At 45.0% G+C, this 18,292-nt stretch overlaps 1 protein-coding gene across 1 annotated transcript in view; it reads right to left on the bottom strand.

Annotated features, from left to right (window-relative positions):
* TOM1 (target of myb1 membrane trafficking protein) overlaps positions 1 to 7,276 on the bottom strand; it is a 126,866-nt gene extending 119,590 nt beyond the window's left edge. The window contains exon 1 of the mRNA XM_040407022.1: positions 6,925 to 7,276. Within this exon, the coding sequence (XP_040262956.1) occupies positions 6,925 to 6,976 (52 nt within the window). The 5' untranslated portion in view covers positions 6,977 to 7,276. The remainder of the gene's footprint in view (positions 1 to 6,924) is intronic.
* Positions 7,277 to 18,292: the final 11,016 nt, after the last annotated feature.

Genomic DNA, 18,292 nt, shown 5'->3' with positions numbered 1-18,292 from the left:
AACACCCACATATTCTTCTGCCCACTACATGGTAACCAGAGCTCTGAAAATTGGCAGGAATGGAGGGTGAGGTGGTAGAGGAGGCCAACTGCACACCCGCCTCACACTACATTCGTATAACATTTTATGTGAAATCAAAGAAAATGGTGGGGAGTGAGGCTCTTTTCTATGGAAAGGTTTTTAATCAGTTTTTGATATCTGCAGCATGAAGACAAGCTTTGGATATCAAACACTCAGTGGCATCAGATTGCATAGAAAAAATATACAATAAAATAATAAAGGTAAATTCTTAATAGTAAAACTATTTACTTAATTGAGAATGTAAGGTATTTAATAACATCAAGAACAGGAGAACCTCTTCCTAACAACTCCTCCTCCTTTCTAGCCTGCTTTAGGCTAGGTCTACACGACGACATTTGTCGCGCGACATTTTGTTGCACCAATGTCGCGCGACAATTTTTATAATGGCAGTCTATGGTGTCGCACTGCAACATGCTGCGACTGCGACGCAACAGTCGCAGAAAATCCATCGAGATGGATTTTTCTGCGACTGTTGCGTCGCAGTCGCAGCATGTCGCATGTTGCAGTGCGACACCATAGACTGCCATTATAAAAATTGTCGCGCGACATTGGTGCAACAAAATGTTGCGCGACAAATGTTGCGCCCTATTTGTCGCGCGACAAATGTCGTCATGTAGACCTAGCCTTATAGTTATTGAGCAGGCTAGATTTATGACCTTGGGGGGGGGGGGGAGGGTTACGGGACCTCCTGCTAACAACTCCATTCTAGCATGCTCCACGCTGAACAGGCTAGAATACTGAGACTAGGATGGAGTTGTTAGGAGGTCCCGTAAACCCCCCCCGAAGTCAGAAATCTAGTCTGCTCACTAACTATGAAGCAGGCTAGAATGGAGTTGTGAGGAGGCGGTTCTCCTGTTCTTGATATTAAATTCTTTACATTCTCAAGGAAACTTTTTTAGAACAATGATTCCAAGAGCAGGAACTCCTTCTAAAAACGCTACAGCTTATACTACTGGCTTCTGACCTCTACAGCTTATATTACTGATAATAGAGGAGGACCTCCTAACACAGGCATCCTCCAACTACGGCCCTCCAGCTGTTGCAAAACTACAACTCCCAGCATGCCCGAATAGCCTACAGGTATCAGCCTATAGCAGGGCATTATGGGAGGTATAGTTTTACAACAGCTGGAGGGCCGCAGTTGGAGGACCTCCTTCTAACAACTCTATTCTAGCTGATTCTATAGTGAACAAGCTAGATTACTGACTCCAGGAGGAGGACCTCCTTCTAACACCTCTACAGCTTATATTACTGATAATAGAGGAGCACCTCCTTCTAACAACTCCATTCTAGCTGATTCTATAGTGAACGGGCTAGATTACTGACTCCAGGAGGAGGACCTCCTTTTAACATCTCTCCACCAGCTTATATTAATGATAGTAGAGGAGGACCTCCTAACAACTCTGCAGCTTCTAGCAATGATAATAGAGGAGGACCTCCATCTAACACCTCTGCAGCTTCTAGCAATGATAATAGAGGAGGACCTCCTTCTAACAACTCCATTCTAGCTGATTCTATAGTGAACAGGCTAGATTACTGACTCCAGGAGGAGGACCTCCTACTAACAACTCTACAGCTTATATTACTGATAATAGAGAAGGACCTCCTGCTAACAACTCCATTCTAATATATTACTGACTACAAAGTGTGGACCTCCTCCTCACAACTGCATGTTAGGGCCCATGCACACAGACGTGTGCCTTCCGAGACATAGCGTTCATGAGCAGGCCATATGTCCCAGAGCGGCATCAATCATGTCCCATGATAATACGAGTCTGGGACGGTAGTCCCGCGGGTCGCTCGATGTGCACTGCATTATAGTAAACTATGAAGCTATGCGCTCTGGGACATATGCCCTGCTCACGGACTGTATATCTCAGATGGCATATGTTTATGTGCATGGACCCTTATTAGAATAGTGGGAGAAATAAGGTTCTCCTTCTGGAGCCAGTAATATGGTAGAATAGGAATGTTAGGAGGAGGGCCTCCTGGAGCCAGTAGGATATGCTTTAGAGGTGTTAGAAGGAGGTCCTCCTCCTGGAGTCAGTAATCTAGCCTGTTCACTATAGAATCAGCTAGAATGGAGTTGTTAGAAGGAGGTCCTCCTCTATTATCATTGCTAGAAGCTGCAGAGTTGTTAGAAGGAGGTCCTCCTCTATTATCAGTAATATAAGCTGCAGAGTTGTTAGGAGGTCCTCCTCTATTATCAGTAATATAAGCTGTAGAGGTGTTAGAAGGAGGTCCTCCTCTATTATCAGTAATATAAGCTGTAGAGGTGTTAGAAGGAGGTCCTCCTCTACTATCAGTAATATAAGCTGTAGAGATATTAGAAGAAGGTCCTCCTCCTGGAGTCAGTAACCTAGTCTTTTCTATACAGAGTCGGCTAGAATGGAGTGGGCAGAAGGAGGTCCTCCTGTATTTGCTGTGGCTTATTGAGTTAATATTGATCCTCTCTGAGAAGTCCTTAATCTAGTCGGCTGTGGCAGATAAAACTGTGAAATTAAAATACATGAAGGGTGTGCTCATGTGGTCGGCGTGGTTTTAGAAGTGGCATTTTGATTGACACTTGTGTGTTTTATTGGCAAAACCACACAGCCATTAATGAGAGTGTTAACAGAAAATGGCCGCGCTGTGTGAACACAACTGTAAAACTCTGAATTTGATCATGTCGGCTTAGAATTACATCATTGGTGTAGGAAATTATAAACCAGTCGGGCCACCCCTTTCCCGCCATTCCTCCTTATTTAGAACTGGTGTAAGTGACTTGGAAGGGGAAGAAGTCTTAGATTTTGCCGCAAATCACCTTTGCGAAAAAATCTGCACCAAAAATACACCAAAAGGTCGTATATATTTGAAAATAAATGACCCCTTAGTTCTATTTTTATGTATTTGTGAAAACAAGCAGAATGGAATTTTTTCTATTGCATCGATAAAAATATATATGAAAAAATTATATAGGAAATTCATAAATCTAGTAAAACAGTTTCCAGAATTAAGAATGCAAAGAATTTATTAAGTAACATGAAGAACAGGAGGACCTCCTCCTAACAACTCCATTCTAGCCTGCTTTCTAGTGAACAGACTAGAATACTGACTCCAGGGGGAGGACCTCCTCCTAACAACTCCATTCTAGCCTGCTCTACACTGAACAAGCTAGAATACTCACTCCAGGGTGAGGACCTCATTGTAACAACTCCATTCTAGCCTGCTCTACACTGAACAGGCTAGAATACTCACTCCAGGGTGAGGACCTCATTGTAACAACTCCATTCTAGCCTGCTCTACACTGAACAGGCTAGAATACTCACTCCAGGGTGAGGACCTCATTGTAACAACTCCATTCTAGCCTGCTCTACACTGAACAGGCTAGAATACTCACTCCAGGGTGAGGACCTCATTGTAACAACTCCATTCTAGCCTGCTCTACACTGAACAGGCTAGATTACTGACTCCAGGGGGAGGACCTCATTGTAACAACTCCATTCTAGTCTCAACCCTCTCCATATACCCTATAAAGGCACAGTGAATCCTCCACTCTGGGCCCTGTGTATGAGCGGCTCCCATTCCGGAGGGCCAAGTACACCCATGCATTCCTTGGGTGACCATTTGAGTGGCAGCATGCTGTACTACAAATATACAGTTAGGACTGCAGGGCTTATGGTGACTGGCGGTCAGCAACCAGTGGCACTCCAGCTGCCTTAAACCAACTCCCAGCATGCTCCATTCACTTAAAGAGGACCTTTCACCGATTCTTACCCTATGAACTAAGTATACTGCCATGTAGAGCGGCGCCCGGGGATCTCACTGCACTTACTATTATCCCCGGGCGCCGCTCCGTTCTCCTGCTATGTCCTCCGGTATCTCCGTTCCCTAAGTTATGGTAGGCGGAGTCTGCCCTAGCGCTGGCCAATCGCATTGCAGAGCTCACAGCCTGGGAGAAAATAACCTCCCAGGCTGTGAGCTCTGCGCTGCGATTGGCCAGCGCTAGGGCAGACTCCGCCTACCATAACTTAGGGACTGGTATCTCCGCCTACTATAACTTAGTGAGCGGAGATACCGGAGGGCATAGCAGGAGAACGGAGCGGCGCCTGGGGATAATAGTAAGTGCAGTGAGATCCCCGGGCGCCGCTCTACATGTCGGTATAGTTAGTTCATAGGGTAAGAATCGGTGAAAGGTCCTCTTTAAGTTCTAACAACAGACGATCAAGTGTGCACAATGGGAGTTGCAGTTTCACAACACTTGGTGTGCCAGAGGTCGACCCCTGTCCTAGTGAAACAAACCCTTTAAGCAAAACACAAGCTTTTACTAACACCAGCTTTTCTGTCTGCAGATCAATATATATTAGTAAGGGATCGCTCTCTCTCTCTCTCTCAGGGGGTTGCAATCACAGACTTCCAAAAGAAAGTCCAAAAAATGCTTTATTTTGGCACTTCAGCAACATCACACACATCATAAATAAACACCTGCCCGTCTGGGCTCTACCTAATACACGTGTTGTTTCTACTTCACCTATAGAGCGCCATTTACACACAGGATTAGATCCGGCTTCCTCAGCCATATATACGGTCCCGCAGCCTCCAGGCTGTGACCACACCAGCACCCTTGGGGGGGGGGGGGGAGATGGTCCAGAAGTCATCCCGACTCTGACCATGCGACCCTCTTTCCATAGGCATCGCTGGGGGCTCCCCCCAAACTTCAGGCTTTACAAAGCCTCATGGCTAGTGTTGAGCAAACTTATGTTTGAAGTTCGGCGTCGGGTTATCAAAGAATCACGTTATGGATTCCGCTACCATGGACCAAGTTATGGTCCATAAAAAACACTAAGTTGGAGCTCAACTTATGGTCCGTGGTAGCGGAATCCATAACGCGATTCTTCAAAAACCCAAACTTTAGACACCGAACTTAAAACACAAGTTCGCGCAACACTACTCATGGCCCCTCAGGCCTCCTGGCTGAGACCACACAAAGACTCTCATGCTTCCTCAGCCTTTCTTCCTCCAAGTCACTCTCACACACTTGTTTTATCCCTCCCTTGATAACAGCAGCAGGCCTCACCTGTGATCACCTCCGGCAAAACACAATACATATAGTGGAAGGGTGTGGGACTGGCAGATCCCACTACCAAACCTATCCCCCAGTCCACGGGAAATCCAGTCCAGAACAACATTTAGACAAAACGGTCTCAGCAAACTACACTTTGCTGAAACCACTGCAGCTTTCTGGATTTCAGTTATCTCACCCAGCTATCTGGGTGGGATATACACGCCTCCCAGCACTTATACTGTACACATCACCACTTATATATATATATATATATATATGCATCCGCTATAGGTCTCCTCACACAGGTCCTATAGCGGATGCTCCACTGACGTGGGGACATCTGTTTGGTCACCTATTGGAGATGTGGAGGCGTTCTAGTTAGCATGCTTCCACGTATCCTTCAGGTCCACTTTGACATATGCAGTTATAAAATGGACTCTGAGTGCTCCTTATTGAGTCCACTAAGAAGAATGCGTACAGCCAATAAGGAATATGGCCGATAGTCTTGCCCCAAGTTGGTTTGAGCATGCGTTGATATTTTACCTTCACCAATATGGTGGACGGAGTTGTTGTGTACTTATACGCATGCGCTATGCGTCGCTCAACGTGGTAACGCTAGGATTCGAGTGAACGCAACCCGGGGGCATGCGCAGTGATGCTTCCGGCACGCCGAAATATGCGTGTGCTATATGGTGTGATGCGAAAGCCGGATCCGGTTTGACTGAACACATGCCGCCGGCGTTAATGCAAGTCAATGGGAAAAAGACCGGATTCGGCGTTCAGTCAAAGTGTTCAGGATTTTTGGCCAGAGGTAAAAATACAACATGCTACGTTTTTCTGAAAAGCCTGATCAGTCAAAAAGACTGAAGTGAAGACATCCTGATGCATCCTGAACGGATTACTCTCCATTCAGAATGCATGGGGATATGCCTGATCAGTTCTTTTCCGGATTTGAGCCCCTAGGACGGAACTCAGCGCCGGAAAAGAAAAACGCTAGTGAGAAAGTACCCTTAATTGTATTACACAGAGGTTTTTTTTATCATGTAATCATGCAGAATGTAATATTGAGATTTTACTATGAAATTTTTGTTTGCACTTATCAATGATGTAATCGTGCACTTCATTATGTAAGGGATACGGTATATTTTGTGCACTTTGTCCTTTTCCTTGCTTGAGAAAGACTCTACTGTTGAGCTGAAACGTCGCTGTACTACTGGGTGAATAAAAAGGTTTGTGCTGCCCTTTTTATGTGTGGGTAATTGCTCATTCCCATTGGACTTTGCACTCGTACACCTTTAACATTTATGTCTGTGCTGCCATTTTTCTTAATATAAATATATAGGTAAACACTTTTTGTAAGTTTTACACCTCACGAGTCATTAATAGTTTTCAAATGGAACATCCCTTTAAGAATTGGCAAAGAAAATCACTAAGACTTCAGGGCGCGGTGGCTCAGGGCTGCCTGACTGACCTCCGCCAGACTGAAGGAGACGCTACAACTTCTACATATTTACTACGGGGCAGTGAAGAAGTGGGGCAGCACGTAGCCCCGCCCACAAGAAGAACTGCCTGCACTACACTGGTCAAAAAACAAGTCGCACAGGTCGGACTGCACCCTGATTGGTCGGCCGCTTAACCATCTGGCTCTCCATTGGTCAAACAAGTCCATTAAACTAGCATTAATAGGCTAAGCCCCTAATGTTACGAAACTTCCCATTGGCTGAATGGCAAAGAGCAAGTGGTCGTAAAACAACTAACGTCCGCGCTACACCGTACAAGTCCTGGCGCTGAACACTCACCGATCCGCTGCCCCACCGGCGTCGCGAACGCGTTGCCTAATAGGAAATCCATTACACCAAGGCGGAGGCTGCAGCTGCACGACACCAACCAACGCTTGTGAGACGAGACGTGATCACATGACACCGAGCGACCTCCGCCCGCCCCGCCTATCCCAGACTGGGTGCTTCTATGGAGACTGGCTGTCACGCGCCTGGCCCCGCCCTCACAGGAAACACGTGGTGGTCATAATGTGCAGTCAGCTGAGCGCTGCCGCCTGTGTGCGGGGCAGGCGCGTGTTACCCGGTCCCCGGAGGACAGTCACACTGCCTTCACATTTGGACTTAGCGGTTTATTGCATATGTATTCAACCCCTTTAATAAGGACCTCTTTATCTACACTCTTCAGTATCTTACTAAAGTGGTTGTCAAATAGATGTAGGTCCATCCTATCTCCAGAACGGGGCAGTGTCACGCATGTTTTGCATTCATTGCCATTGGGCTTTTTAAAAAAAAAAAAAAACTTACTACTCGACTATTTCAACCATTTTTTGACAATGCTGTACAACCTGCCTAAGGCTACTGTCACACTTGCGGCAGTGTGATTTGGATGTGACTGAAAGCATTTGTGAGACCGATCCGGATCCATCTAACAAATGCATTGCAAGAACGGATCCGTCTCTCCGTTTTGTCATGCGGACACACGGATCCGTCTTGTATTTTTTTTTCACATTTCATGGGCAGGCCGGAAGGACGGATCCAGCATTCCGGTATTTTGAATGCCGTTTCCGGCACTAATACATTCTTATGGGGAAAAATGCAGATTCCGGCAAGTCTTTACACTAGCGTTTTTCTTTTCCGGCATAGAGTTCCGTCACAGGGGCTCTATACTGGAAAAGAACTGATCAGGCATATCCCCATGCATTCTGAATGGAGAGTAATCCGTTCAGGATGTCTTCAGTTCAGTCATTTTGACTTTTCATGCAAAAGAGAAAAACGCAGCATGCTACGGTTTTATCTCCGGCGAAAAAAAACTGAAGACTTGCCTGAATGCTGGATCCGGCATTTTTTTCCATAGGAATGTATTGTGTGCATTCAAAATACCAGAATCCCGGATCCATCCTTCTGGTCTGTGCATGCGCAGACCTTTAAAAATGAGGGGGGGGGGGGGGAATACCGGATCCGTTTTGCCTGATGACACTGGAAAAACGGATCCGGTATTGCAATGCATTTTTCTGACTGATCAGGCATTTTTTTAGACTGATCAGTCTGAAAAATGCCTGATCAGTCAGAAAAAACTACATGCATTTGCATACAGTTTGCCTGATCAGGCAGTTCAGGCAACGGAACTGCCTGCCGGAATCAAACAACGCAAGTGTGAAAGTACCCTTAGAGGCTACTTTCACACTAGCGTTGTTTAAAGGGCTTCTGTCACCCCACTAAACCGTTTTTTGTTTTTTTTTTGGTTACTAATAATCCCTACACTTGCGGTCTCTGCATACATAAGCAAAATAATGATTTTCGTTCAGTAGAATTTGCTAAAAATCGATTTTTAAAATATGCAAATTACCTTGCTACCAGCAAGTAGGGCGGCTACTTGCTGGTAGCAGCCGCATCCTCCGATCGAAATGACGCCCCCTCGGCATTGTGATTGACAGGGCCAGGGAACGGAATCGTTCTCTGCTGGCTCTGTTAGAATTTCAAATCTCGCGCCTGCGCCGTACATGTCTTCAATCGGCGCAGGTGCATTGAGAGGCGGCCGCTGGCTCGACCGCTCCATCCTCAATGCGCCGGTGACGTCATCGCATACACCCGGAAGAGAAGACGCCGGCATCGCTGGAAGGAGGCGGAGAGTCTGGATGACGTCGCTGGATGCTCGAATCAGGTAAGTATGTAGGTAATAAGCATGCTGCCACAAAAACCACCAACAAAATGAGAATAAAAAACAATAAATGATTTTATAAAGAGTACAATTATTAACACTATACCACCAACGAATATGAATAATAAGCACCTACTCAATAAATATACAGATGCTTATATATGACACATATATAAATATCTGTATATATCTGTCAAATAGTAAATATATATATATATACATATATATTTTTGAGTAAGTGATATATATCATTATATATGTTTCTTTGTGTATATATTACTATATATATGTTCACGGACTGGCATATATATACACATAGAAACAGATATAGAGATACACATAAATATATATATATAAATATACATAGAGTAATTCCAATATATTATCATAAATATATATATAGAAAGAGTCGTGATAGATAGGCACAGATGGACAGGCAGACATGGACACGTAGAGATGGAGACGCAGAGATTGACAGGCAGACATGGACTCGCAGAGATGGACAGGCAGACATGGACATGGAGAGATGGACACGCAGAGATGGACAGGCAGACATGGAGTCGCAGAGATGGACATGGAGAAATGGACAGGCAGACATGTCCGTCTGTCCATCTCTGCGTGTCCATGTCTGCCTGTCCATGTCTGCGTATCCATGTCTGCCTGTCCATCTCTGCGTCTCCATGTCTGCGTGTCCATCTCTGCCTGTCCATCTCTGAGTGTCTATGTCTGCCTGTCCATCTCTGCGTGTCCATGTCTGCCTGTCCATCTCTGCGTGTCCATCTCCCCGTGTCCATGTCATGTCCGCCTGTCCATGTCTGCGTGTCCATGTGTGCGTGTCCATGTCTGCCTGTCCATCTCTGCGTCTCCATGTCCATCTCTGATCGTCCATCTCTGCCTGTCCACGTCTGCCTGTCAATCTCTGCGTCTCCATCTCTACGTGTCCATCTCTGCCTGTCCATCTGTGACTATCTATCACGACTCTTTCTATATATAAATTTATGATAATATATTGGAATTACTCTATGTATATTTATATATATATATTTATGTGTATCTCTATATCTGTTTCTATGTGTATACAGTTGCAAGAAAAAGTATGTGAACCCTTTGGAATGATATGGATTTCTGCACAAATTGGTCATAAAATGTGATCTGATCTTCATCTAAGTCACAACAATAGACAATCACAGTCTGCTTAAACTAATAACACACAAAGAATTAAATGTTACCATGTTTTTCTTGAACACACCATGTAAACATTCACAGTGCAGGTGGAAAAAGTATGTGAACCCTTGGATTTAATAACTGGTTGAACCTCTTTTGGCAGCAATAACTTCAACCAAACGTTTCCTGTAGTTGCAGATCAGACGTGCACAACGGTCAGGAGTAATTCTTGACCATTCCTCTTTACAGAACTGTTTCAGTTCAGCAATATTCTTGCGATGTCTGGTGTGAATCGCTTTCTTGAGGTCATGCCACAGCATCTCAATCGGGTTGAGGTCAGGACTCTGACTGGGCCACTCCAGAAGGTGTATATTCTTCTGTTTAAGCCATTCTGTTGTTGATTTACTTCTATGCTTTGGGTTGTTGTCCTGTTGCAACACCCATCTTCTGTTGAGCTTCAGCTGGTGGACAGATGGCCTTAAGTTCTCCTGCAAAATGTCTTGATAAACTTGGGAATTCATTTTTCCTTCGATGATAGAAATCTGTCCAGGCCCTGATGCAGCAAAGCAGCCCCAAACCATGATGCCCCCACCACCATACTTCACAGTTGGGATGAGGTTTTGATGTTGGTGTGCTGTGCCTCTTTGTCTCCACACATAGTGTTGTGTGTTTCTTCCAAACAACTCAACTTTGGTTTCATCTGTCCACAGAATATGTTGCCAGTACTGCTGTGGAACATCCAGGTGCTCTTGTGCAAACTGTAAACGTGCAGCAATGTTTTTTTGGACAGCAGTGGCTTCCTCTGTGGTATCCTCCCATGAAATTAATTCTTGTTTAGTGTTTTACCTATTGCAGATTCGCTAACAGGGATGTTAGCATATGCCAGAGACTTTTGTAAGTCTTTAGCTGACACTCTAGGATTCTTCTTCACCTCATTGACCAGTCTGTGCTGTGCTCTTGCACTCATCTTTACAGGACGGCCACTCCTAGGGAGAGTAGCAGCAGTGCTGAACTTTCTCCATTTACAGACAATTTGTCTTACCGTGGACTGATAAACAGCAAGGCTTTTGGAGATACTTTTATAACCCTTTCCAGCTTTATGCAAGTCAACAATTCTTAATCGTAGGTCTTCTGAGAGCTCTTTTGTGCGAGGCATCATTCACATCAGACAATGCTTCTTGTGAAAAGCAAACCCAGAACTGGTGTGTGTTTTTTATAGGGCAGGGCAGCTGTAACCAACACCTCCAATCTCATCTCATTGATTGGACTCCAGTTGGCTGACACCTCACTCCAATTAGCTCTTAGAGATGTCATTAGCCTAAGGGTTCACATACTTTTTCCACCTGCACTGTGAATGTTTACATGGTGTGTTCAATAAAAACATGGTAACATTTAATTTTTTGTGTGTTATTAGTTTAAGCAGACTGTGATTGTCTATTGTTGTGACTTAGATGAGGATCAGATAACATTTTATGACCAATTTGTGCAGAAATCCATATCATTCCAAAGGGTTCAAATACTTTTTCTTGCAACTGTATATATGCCAGTCCGTGAACATATATATAGTAATATATACACAAAGAAACATATATAATGATATATATCACTTACTCAAAAATATATATGTATATATATATATTTACTATTTGACAGATATATACAGATATTTATATATGTGTCATATATAAGCATCTGTATATTTATTGAGTAGGTGCTTATTATTCATATTCGTTGGTGGTATAGTGTTAATAATTGTACTCTTTATAAAATCATTTATTATTTTTTATTCTCATTTCGTTGGTGGTTTTTGTGGCAGCATGCTTATTACCTACATACTTACCTGATTCGAGCATCCAGCGACGTCATCCAGACTCTCCGCCTCCTTCCAGCGATGCCGGCGTCTTCTCTTCCGGGTGTATGCGATGACGTCACCGGCGCAGGCGCATTGAGGATGGAGCGGTCGAGCCAGCGGCCGCCTCTCAATGCGCCTGCACCGATTGAAGACATGTACGGCGAAGGCGCGAGATTTGAAATTCTAACAGAGCCAGCAGAGAACGATTCCGTTCCCTGGCCCTGTCAATCACAATGCCGAGGGGGCGTCATTTCGATCGGAGGATGCGGCTGCTACCAGCAAGTAGCCGCCCTACTTGCTGGTAGCAAGGTAATTTGCATATTTTAAAAATCGATTTTTAGCAAATTCTACTGAACGAAAATCATTATTTTGCTTATGTATGCAGAGACCGCAGTGTAGGGATTATTAGTAACCAAAAAAAAAAAAAAACGGTTTAGTGGGGTGACAGAAGCCCTTTAAATCCGGCGTTCAATTCCGACACCGGAACTGCCCGCCGGATCCGGAAAAACGTGTGAAAACTGATTACATTTGAATCCTGATCAGGATTGTGATCACAATGAAAAAATGCATTGGAAAAAACGGATCCGCCATTTATGGATTTGAACTTTTTTTTCAAATTTTTCGGATTTAACATGCAAAAGCCGGATCCGGTTTGACGGAACACACGGCGCCGGATCCGGCGTTAATGCAAGTCAATGGGAAAAAGGCCAGATCCGGCGTTCAGTCAAAGTGTTCAGGATTTTTGGCCGAAGGTAAAAATACAACATGCTACGGTTTTCTGAAAAGCCTGATCAGTCAAAAAGACTGAAGTGAAGACATCCTGATGCATCCTGAACGGATTAGGGTACTTTCACACTTGCGGCAGGACGGATCCGACATGCTGTTCACCATGTCGGATCCGTCCTGCGGCTATTTCGCCGGACCGCCGCTCCGTCCCCATTGACTATAATGGGGACGGGGGCGGAGCTCCGGCGGTGCACGGCGAAATACGGCGGTGCACAATATGGTGCAATTGCAAACGTATCCGGCCCCCATTGACTTTCAATGTAAAGTCAGGAGTCCCTATTATACCATCGGATCGGAGTTTTCTCCAATCCAATGGTATATTTTAACTTGAAGCGTCCCCATCACCATGGGAACGCCTCTATGTTAGAATATACCATCGGATTTGAGTTAGATCGTGAAAACTCATATCCGACAGTATATTCTAACACAGAGTCGTTCCCATAGTGATGGGGACGCTTCAAGTTAGAATATACTACGAACTGTGTACATGACTGCCCCCTGCTGCCTGGCAGCACCCGATCTCTTACAGGGGGCTGTGATCCGCAAAATTAACCCCATCAGGTGCCGCACCTGAGGGGTTAATTGTGCGTATCATAGCCCCCTGTAAGAGATCAGGTGCTGCCAGGCAGGAGGGGGCACACCCTCCTCCCTCCCCAGTTTTAAATTCATTGGTGGCCAGTGCGGGCCCCCTCCCTCCCCTGTATTACTGTACATTCATTGGTGGCCAGTGGGCTCCCCCTCCTAATTAAAATCCCCCCCCCCCCCATCATTGGTGGCAGCTGAGAGTTCCGATCGGAGTCCCAGTTTAATCGCTGGGGCTCCGATCGGTAACCATGGCAACCAGGACGGTACTGCAGTCCTGGTTGCCATGGTTACTTAGCAATTTTAGAAGCATTATACTTACCTTCGCTGTCTGTGACCGGCCGAGCGCTCCTCCTACTGGTAAGTGAAAGGTCTGTGCGGCGCATTGTGAAAGGTCTGGTCGGAAACTGCATTGCAAACCCATATACAGTAAAATGGCCTATGTTGTTGCTGTATGCCCCATATAAATGCACCCTAAGGGCACATGCACACGGCCATAGTAGTTTTTGCGGTCCGCAAAACGCATATATACTGGTCAAGAGCCTGATGCCTTTTATTTTATTTTTTTTACTCCTTCAGAAATGTCCTATCAATGTCTGCAAAATGGACAAGAGTAGGACATGTTTGTTTTTTGCCAGGCTGTGGAAAGGACATACGGGTGTGCTGTCCGCATATTTTTCAGCCCAATTGAGATGAACGGGTCCGCAAAAAATGCAGATCAGATGTGGACCAAAAACCACAGTCGTGTGCATGAACACTAAGGCCTCTTGTACATGACCATATGGCTTTTTCAGTATTTTGCGGTCCACAAAAAACTGATCCGCAAAAAATACAGATGACGTCTGTGTGCATTCTGTTTTTTGCGGAACAGCTGGCCCCTGATAGAACAGTACTATCCTTGTCCGTTATGCGGACAATAATAGGACATGTTCTATCTTGAAACGGAAGGCATATGGAGTATCTTTTGTTTTTTTGCGGATCCATTGAAATGAATGGTTCTGTATACAGAACGCAAAAAACAAAAACTGGAAAAAAAAAGTTCTTGTGCAAGAAGCCTAAGGGTGAGCTGATATTCCGGGTCCCCATTGCAGATTCCGTTAAAAAGACCAGAAAAAACGTAATTGTCCTGTAAAAAACAAAAAGGGGGAAATTGAATTCCATTGTAGTCGATGGAGCCTGTTCAGCTCTATTCGGGTCAGTTATGGCTCTCCGTTGTTCTGTTACTCCAACAGACAGAACGATGAAATACAGCAGCGATGTGAATCAGAAGAAGCAATCATTTTCCAGTTTTCTAGCACACAGTTATGCAGAAATTGTGAGTTTTGGCCGTTTTGCGCTTCTCTTGTCAGTTTTAAAAAGAGATGAGAAAGGGGTTAACAGGAGGCGGCATGGTGTCCCAAGACCGACAGATTTATCATTAATCATGGCAGATTCTGTGTAAATTATGGTAAAACTCTACGCCAATCGTAGCGGCTGTAGATTTGCTTTTTGACGCCTCTTAGTAAATTTGGTGCATTTTACACCAGGTTAATTTGCATTAAGACCTTGTATGAAATGCCAGTTTTAATAAATCTCCCTATTAAAAACGAGCTGGGCACGGAGAGAAGAGTCTGCTGTGAGGCTTCTCCCCCACCCTGCTTAACTTGATTGACCGGTTTCTACATATATGTGTGAATGGTGTTCACCGTGCAGTATGAATGACAGCTTTAGGGCTCACGCACACAACCGTATGTATTTTGCGGTCCGAAAAAAAACTGATGACCCCTGCGTCACGCACGTTTGTGTTACATCTGTTTTTTTTGTAGATCTATTGTAACAATGCCTGTCCTTGTCCGCAAAAAAGACAAGAATATGTGTTCCGTGTTTTTTTTTTTTTTGCAAACCCATTGAAATAAATGGCTTCGCATACGGGCCACAAAAAAAAAAAAAAAAAAAAGGAAGGGACATGGACAAAAAATAGGTGTGTGCATGAGCCCTTATTCTGGAGGTCAGTACAATTATGGTCATACAAATGCACACATTAGTATTTTACAGCTGACGTAGCTGTGTGAGGCCCTTCCTTTTTATGGTTATAAAGCGCAGTAATAATAGGGATTGGTTAGGGCTCATGCACATGAGATCGGCCTGGAAAACAGTCTGTGTGTCGGCCGCATCTCCCGTGCCGACTACAGCTCTCCTCACCTGAACTGACTGTATCCTAGTAATTTATGATAGTCAGCTCCTATCTGATCATGGGGCTTTTGCAGTGTACTCACATGATGGTGTATGTACACAGCAATAGCCCCGTGATCAGATATGCGTGTTTCCCAGGCTGATTACGGTCATGTGCGTGAGGCCTAAAACAGACTAAACACCTTTTACACAATATAAATGCTTTCAGAATGTGGGGTCCCAGAGCTGATTTTGATACAGTATATTATATTTCTCAATTTATAAGATGCACTCCCCCCTCCCCAAAGTGGGTGGAAAATGTCATTACATCTTAGAAAGCGAATACTAGTGAGCTTTTCCATAGTGGACGAACTCACTAGTATGCAGGAGGCACTGGGAGTATAGCGCTGCTAGTGCTTGCTGTACTCACCGCTCTGCACTGTCCTGACTGAGTACAGTGTCATGATGTAGTACACTGTGCGACGTCAGGGGGTGGGGGGAATCTAAAAATAAGGAATCCGAGCTGTAGCCAAAAAGCTTATAACTGCCTATAAATCCCATATTTATGTGAGGCAGAGATGGCTACTAGAGATGAGCGAATTGACTTCGGATGAAACATCCGAAGTCGATTCGCATGAAACTTAATTTAAGTACTGTACAGAATGAGAACTCCATACAGTATTAGAATGTATTGGCTCCGATAAGCCGAAGTTATTAGTTCGCAAAGTCTTGCGAGACTTCGCATAATAGAAATTTATTTATACTGTAAAAAAACATTTCCCGAACTCTGGTTCGGTTCCAAAGTGGTACCTTGTAACCGAACCAGAGTTCGGGAAATGTTTTTTTTTACAGTATAAATCAGTTTCTGAAGTTATTATGTGAAGTCTCGCGAGACTTCACAAAGTAATAACTTCAATGAGCAGCACTTGTATGTAGTCTCCATTACCACAGCAACACATTATCACAGTCTGTCCTGTCTGTCCTCTTTGTACTTCATGTCTCCTCCTGAACGCCATTCCCACAAAGATTCAGCTAAATATTATATTAAACTGTATGCAGGATCATAATCTCTAACAAGTAGAGGAGGCTGAGGCAAATCTTTAGCTCAGTGTTGTGTTTACCTCTTGTCCTGCTGTGTGATCAGGACAGGTTTTGTGTGTACTAATAAGACAGCAGCCATTTTGTTTCTCCTAATCATTGCTCCTCAGACAAAACTAGCCATTATAACTAATGAAAGGTATTTGGGAATATATTTATAATATTTACGTATTTTCATTTTCTTAATTCCCAGAGAACCCCTTTAGCCAGTTTACCACCATAAGAGGATGTCAAGACCGGGGTAAGAAATACTGGTCTTGGTAAATCTCCCCTTTGTTTTTCTAAAGCTGGTCATACACATTCGATAACTGTAAAGCCTCAGGCACACATCCGTGAAACACGGACCGTGTGATACCGGCCTGGATTTCTTCTGAGTGCAGGAGCGCACGGCGTCATTGGTTGCTATGCTGCCGTGCGCTTCCTGCTGCCGCCGCAGTACAGTAATACACTGGTATACCAGTGTTTTACTGTACTGCGGCAGCAGGAAGCTCACAGCGTCATAGCAACCAATGACGCCGTGCGCTCCTGCACTCAGAAGAAATCCAGGCCGGTATCACAGGGTCCGTGTTTCACGGACGTGTGCATGAGGCTTAAGCCGAAGCGTCTGACCACCCAACTGCCCAGTTCTTTTGTTCTTGGGGAAATAAGTAAGTGCCAGAGGTGTCTGGTAGCAGGTTTCTCCCCGTTCAGGACACAAATGTGTGCTTGGTCTGTGTATATGGCCAGCTTTCCATTTCCTGTGGCTTGTTAATGGAATTTCTATAATCTGCGCTGCTTCTCTAAGGCCTCAGGCACATGTTGCAGTATTGCTACGGAAAAGATCGAGAGAGAGAAAAAAAAAAAAATCACCTCTCCTTACACCTCAGTCATTCGGCCCCACAAGCTAGTGATTGGTTGCAGTGGGCACGTGGAAAGAGATGTTATCACAAGAGGCCGGGTCATACAGTGACTTGCATGGCACTGGGCGAGGAAGCTGATGGGGTATAAGTAACTCCATTTTGTCTTTTTCAGCAACGTGTATTACGATTACATCTGGCCAGTGCACTGTTGTCACGGCTGAGGATGGGGGAAATCCTCAGCCGGGCGATGCCAGATGATGTTATGGCTGCTCGGCCAGGACAACAGGATTAGGGAGCAGGTCACCTCCTAAAGCGTCCCTAACCTGACCCTAACTCCTAGCTGCATGGGCTGACCTTTAAGGTAGGAGGACCCATGCTCCGGAACCTCGGTTCCCTAACTCACTCTCCGACCGGTCCCTGGACTAGGAGTCAAGGTAAGACGGCCTGTTCCTACTGGACACGGAGGAACAGGGGTCTCACTGGCCAAGCTGCAGGGAAAAGGGTAACACAAACAGACTTACGGATATGGCAGGTGAACTATCCGAGTTCAACCTACCTGCCACAGCCTTGCTGACTGGATCCCTGTGCAAACAGGAATCCAGATCCATAAGCTGCACTAAACAACATAGGAAAATCCCAACAGACCATCACATAGACATCAGACATAAAGATGAACATAAACTTAATGTGACATTATATTTATGAACCACAAGGGTGGCTCTCACTGGCAGTTGGTAAACACAGGAGGCTGCTCCAGCTAAGCATGGCTAAAGCAACCTACTGAGCCATGCCAAACACCAAGGCTATATAGGCCAAAGAGGCCACACCCAACGGTCAGACACACCCAGTGACATCACACACACTGGGAAGGGAGTTAACCCTTCCAGCATCACAGGAAAGGGAAAACACCAACTTAAAGGGAAAGTGTCAAAACGAAAGTCACACTGGCTGTTGCCGCAAGCAACGACATGGGTGGCTACCATGTCCTGGGAGTCAGCCCGAAGGCCGGGACACTGCCACCACATGTACACACTATAC

Source organism: Bufo bufo, chromosome 9 (assembly GCF_905171765.1).
Source record: "Bufo bufo chromosome 9, aBufBuf1.1, whole genome shotgun sequence".
NCBI classification, from domain to species: Eukaryota; Metazoa; Chordata; class Amphibia; order Anura; family Bufonidae; genus Bufo; species Bufo bufo.
The sequence above is the reverse complement of the archived record's forward strand: the minus strand, read 5'-3'. Positions and strand labels throughout refer to the sequence as shown.